This window comes from Miscanthus floridulus, chromosome 1 (genome assembly GCF_019320115.1).
Source record: "Miscanthus floridulus cultivar M001 chromosome 1, ASM1932011v1, whole genome shotgun sequence".
NCBI classification, from domain to species: Eukaryota; Viridiplantae; Streptophyta; class Magnoliopsida; order Poales; family Poaceae; genus Miscanthus; species Miscanthus floridulus.
Window position 1 is genome coordinate 196789592 of NC_089580.1, and position 3533 is coordinate 196793124.

The window sequence follows — 3533 nt, forward strand, 5'->3', positions numbered from 1 at the left end:
GAAGTCGCTTGTAATGTAACGAATCTTGTCTTCTTAGTTGTCTTTGACTTTTCTGTTGTGATCCCTGTCGTTCATGAGACTACCGAGTTCTTTCTTACATAACCGGGTTCTTTTGTCCCTCATGAGGTAGCCCTTTCTTTCTTCTTGGTTCAACGAGTTGTTCTTGTAGTTATCTGATAACCCTGCTGTGGTGCTGTGCGGATAAGTCTGAAATCTGCCCGTTGGTTTGTACCGTTGTGTGGATTCGTGCCCTCCGTCGTTTTAGCTGCGTCGGTAAATGGACCATTGCGTTTCCACGCTGTGCTTTAACGGGCCTTATGGGCCGTTTGTATCACTGAGAAATCTATTTAAAGACCTTTTATCTTCCTTTCCCTTGTCGCCCAGCTCTTGCCTTTAAACCCTAGTTCTCAGAAACCCGCTGCCGTCATTGTCGCCATTGCCCGAGCGCCATCATTCTAGCTTCGTCCTCCTTAGCGCCTTTTTTGCTCCCGCCAGTTCATGGGAAAGAAGAAGACCGCAAGAAATTCTCAGGCGACCTTCGTGGACGAGGAGTCATCCCTGTCTTTGATTGAAAACTAGGAGTTCGTGGCCATGAGGGCAGCTCAGAAGGTTTGGCCTGCTCCAACAACCAGCGAAGACCAGCTGCGCGAGCTCGTTAGTGATGGCTTGATCCAAAGCAAAGTCATCGCTGAATGGAGAGTTCCGGGCGAGCATCGGGTTCCGGCCCCGGGTCCTGGTGAGATTGTCCTTTTTGTTTCTTTTGTCCGCGCTGGACTTTGTCTTCCTGCTTCCGCCTTCCTTCATCAGTTTCTTGGCTATTTCGGGGTTAGTCTGAACCATCTAACCCCCAATGCCGTTCTCCATCTTTCTGTTTTTGTTCATCCTTGTGAAGCCTTCCTTGGGATCCCTCCTTCTCTCTCTCTTTTTCGCTTTTTCTTTCGCCTGAAACCTCAACCCCGCCGTGAGGAAACCAGTGCCCTCGGCGGTTGCGGGATTCAGTTTTGCCAGGGTCTCAAAATCAAGTTTTTTGATTACGACCTGGTCGATTCTGTCAAAGATTGGTGTGCCGAGTGGTTTTACGCTGCCAATTTGATCCCTTCTCTTGCCGTTCATTCCGGATCCGGTCCTATGGTGAATGACCGATGGGACAAGAAGCTTGAGTCACCTGCTGAGATTCAAGCGATCCAGCCACTCCTTGATAGGATTAGCATGCTGAAACAGCAGGGTTTGACCGGCTTTGGTATTGTTTCAAGTTTCCTTCGTCACCGGGTTCAGCCCCTGAAAGAGCGGGAACATCTCGGCTTTGAGTATTCTGGGGCCGAGGATCCTTCGCGCATGGTCCCAGCTCTTGAGCTGACCGGTGAGGAGGTACTCGAGCGCCTTCAGAAGATGCTGAAAGGAGTGAGCGTCATTCCTCCTGCCATCTCTAAGTTCTCGGCCATCAACCCGCCCCCAGCTGTGAGTTTGTCTATCTTTTTGTTTGAGTTCTTTATGTATTCTTGCTGCATCCGCTCTTGCTTAGCTTTTCCTTGTCTCGGTGTTTTATCCTTTTTCACAGGAGCTTGGGTGGAACTTTGTCGATCCGATCCCCCTTGATGTTCTCCCTGCCGTGGCGGAGACTGGGGATCGCCTAGCTGGTACTTCTGCAATTAGTAAGTCTCGAACCTTTACAGCCCTTCCTGGGGTTTCTTCCGGATTTGTTGATGTATATGAAGAATATGTTCCTCGTCTAGTCCCTCGCGGTCCTCGCAGTGTCCCGAAGAGGGGGCGAATGGACGGGTCTTCATCTGGCTTGCCTGTCTCCAAGAAGCCTCACAAACCAAGTACTCCCTCAGGTACTCCAGTTGTTGCTAGCATGCTCTTAGGTGAGCGCATTTAATACTCTTTGTTCTTTTATTTTCCTGTTTCTCTCTTGAACCGAGTACTTTTCATCTCCTTTTCAGCAGGTGCTCTGGTTTCGTTGGCTGAGGAAGAAGAGGATGATGAAGTCCCCCTCATCATGCGGCGGTGAGTTGTTTTTCATGTTCTTGTTGCACTGAATTTCTCCTCTTTGTTTTGAATTTTAGTTTTGAACTTTTTGAAGTAATCGGAGGTCGGGTGTGAGTTCTTCCGAGGCTCCCACGCTGACTTCTTCTGAAGCTCCGGTGTCGAGTTCTTTGGTTGCCTCTGTCCCGAGTTCTACCGCTCCTCCGGTGCGGAGTTCTTCTACGGCTCCAGTCCCGGCTTCTTCCGCGGCCCCGTTGTCGGCTATCCCGCTCCCGTCGCCGGGTGGCGGGGACGTCTTCGCCGTCGTGGTTCCTCCTGCGAGGCCTTCTCTTGGCTTCGCGAAGAAGAAAGTGGTTGGGTGAGTAGATTCTAGCTTTATCTTTTTGGCTTTTATCTTCCTTCCTCTGGTTCTTAATGGTGCTTCCTTTTATCATCTTTCAGTGTTTCATCTTCTCTCATTTCTTTATCGACTTCTTCTCTGCCTCCTGCCGTACCCACGAGTTCCGAGCCTCGGGACTCACAACATTCTGTTGATGAAGTCGCTACGGGGGCTTCAGAGCTACCTGGCGGAGTTGCGAACTTGGCCGTTCCGGAGGTGACTGTGGCCGTCGCGCCGGGTCCTTCTGAGGATTTGGCTCCGGCTTCTCTGGAGGTTGCCTTGGTCGCTCCTTCTTCGCCCCAGCCGGCCTCTCCTTCCCCTTCTCTTGCTTCCGGCGGCCCCTCGATTTCCGGTGACGTGGTGCAACAGTTCAATGCCACTCATCGGTTATCGGAGCTGACCGCAGCCTGGGGGAGCTTGTCGACCCTTGCGTCTTCTTTTGGTGAAAAGCTCCAGGTAGGTTTTATTGCTACTTCTTTTTTGCATGCTTGTTTCTCTTCTATCCTTACGTCTTGTTTCTCTTTGTCTCTTTTTGCTCAGTCTTTCTCTCGCGATCATTCTGGCTTCTTCTTCTCATCTGAGAATGAGAGGAAGTTGTCTTTGGAGGTGGATGCTCTGAAAGCTGATCTTGACCTCCTCCGGGCTGAGTTGGAGACGGAGCGTCAAATGCACCAGAAGGAGGAGAAGACCCTTCGCGCCCGGGTAGTGGAGACGGAGAAGCAGAGAGATGCTGCGATGGAGTCTGCGAAGAATGAATGCAAAGGTGCCGCGGGTTTTGCCTGTTTCTTCTTGTATTTTGACTTGTTTTTCCGCTGACTTCTTCTTGGGTGTCCTGTCTAGCTCTTCGAGTTAAGAAGCAGAAGCTCTCGGAGAGTATCGATGAAATGAAGGCTCTTGTCCGTTCTAGTCACAATAAAGCTGAGGAGGTAATTACTCATGCTGAGGAAGAACTCGCCCTTGCTAGGCTGATTAGGCGCGGAGCTGACAGAGATCTTGTGCAGGCCCAAAAAACTATTAAAAACTTGTCCGGGAAGCTGGCGACGGCTACTGAGAATTGGAATGCTTTGTGGAAATCTTTTCGTTCAGTAGCCGATGTCCTTCGGACTCCGGCGGATGATGGGCAATCTTGGGCGCAGTTCATTCCCCGGATTCCGACTCGTTTCCAAGA

The 3533-nt window shown here is 50.8% G+C and overlaps 1 protein-coding gene across 1 annotated transcript; it reads left to right on the forward strand.

Annotated features, from left to right (window-relative positions):
- Positions 1 to 1242: 1242 nt before the first annotated feature.
- Positions 1243 to 2030, forward strand: LOC136508240 (uncharacterized). Its single transcript, XM_066502884.1, has 4 exons — positions 1243 to 1458; positions 1559 to 1652; positions 1734 to 1865; positions 1944 to 2030. Exons 1-4 carry the CDS (start codon positions 1336 to 1338, stop codon positions 2009 to 2011), a joined length of 417 nt encoding a protein of 138 aa, XP_066358981.1. The 5' UTR covers positions 1243 to 1335; the 3' UTR covers positions 2012 to 2030.
- The last annotated feature ends 1503 nt before the right edge of the window (positions 2031 to 3533 follow it).

What these genes read in the sequence shown, in the direction of transcription:
- LOC136508240 (XM_066502884.1), top strand. Translation starts at nt 1,336, where the DNA reads ATGGTCCCAGCTCTTGAGCTGACCGGTGAGGAGGTACTCGAGCGCCTT. An exon ending in AGCTGGTACTTCTGCAATTA is followed by an intron (nt 1,653 to 1,733) that starts GTAAGTCTCGAA and finishes TTCCTCGTCTAG; the next exon opens with TCCCTCGCGGTCCTCGCAGT. An exon ending in TGTTGCTAGCATGCTCTTAG is followed by an intron (nt 1,866 to 1,943) that starts GTGAGCGCATTT and finishes TCTCCTTTTCAG; the next exon opens with CAGGTGCTCTGGTTTCGTTG.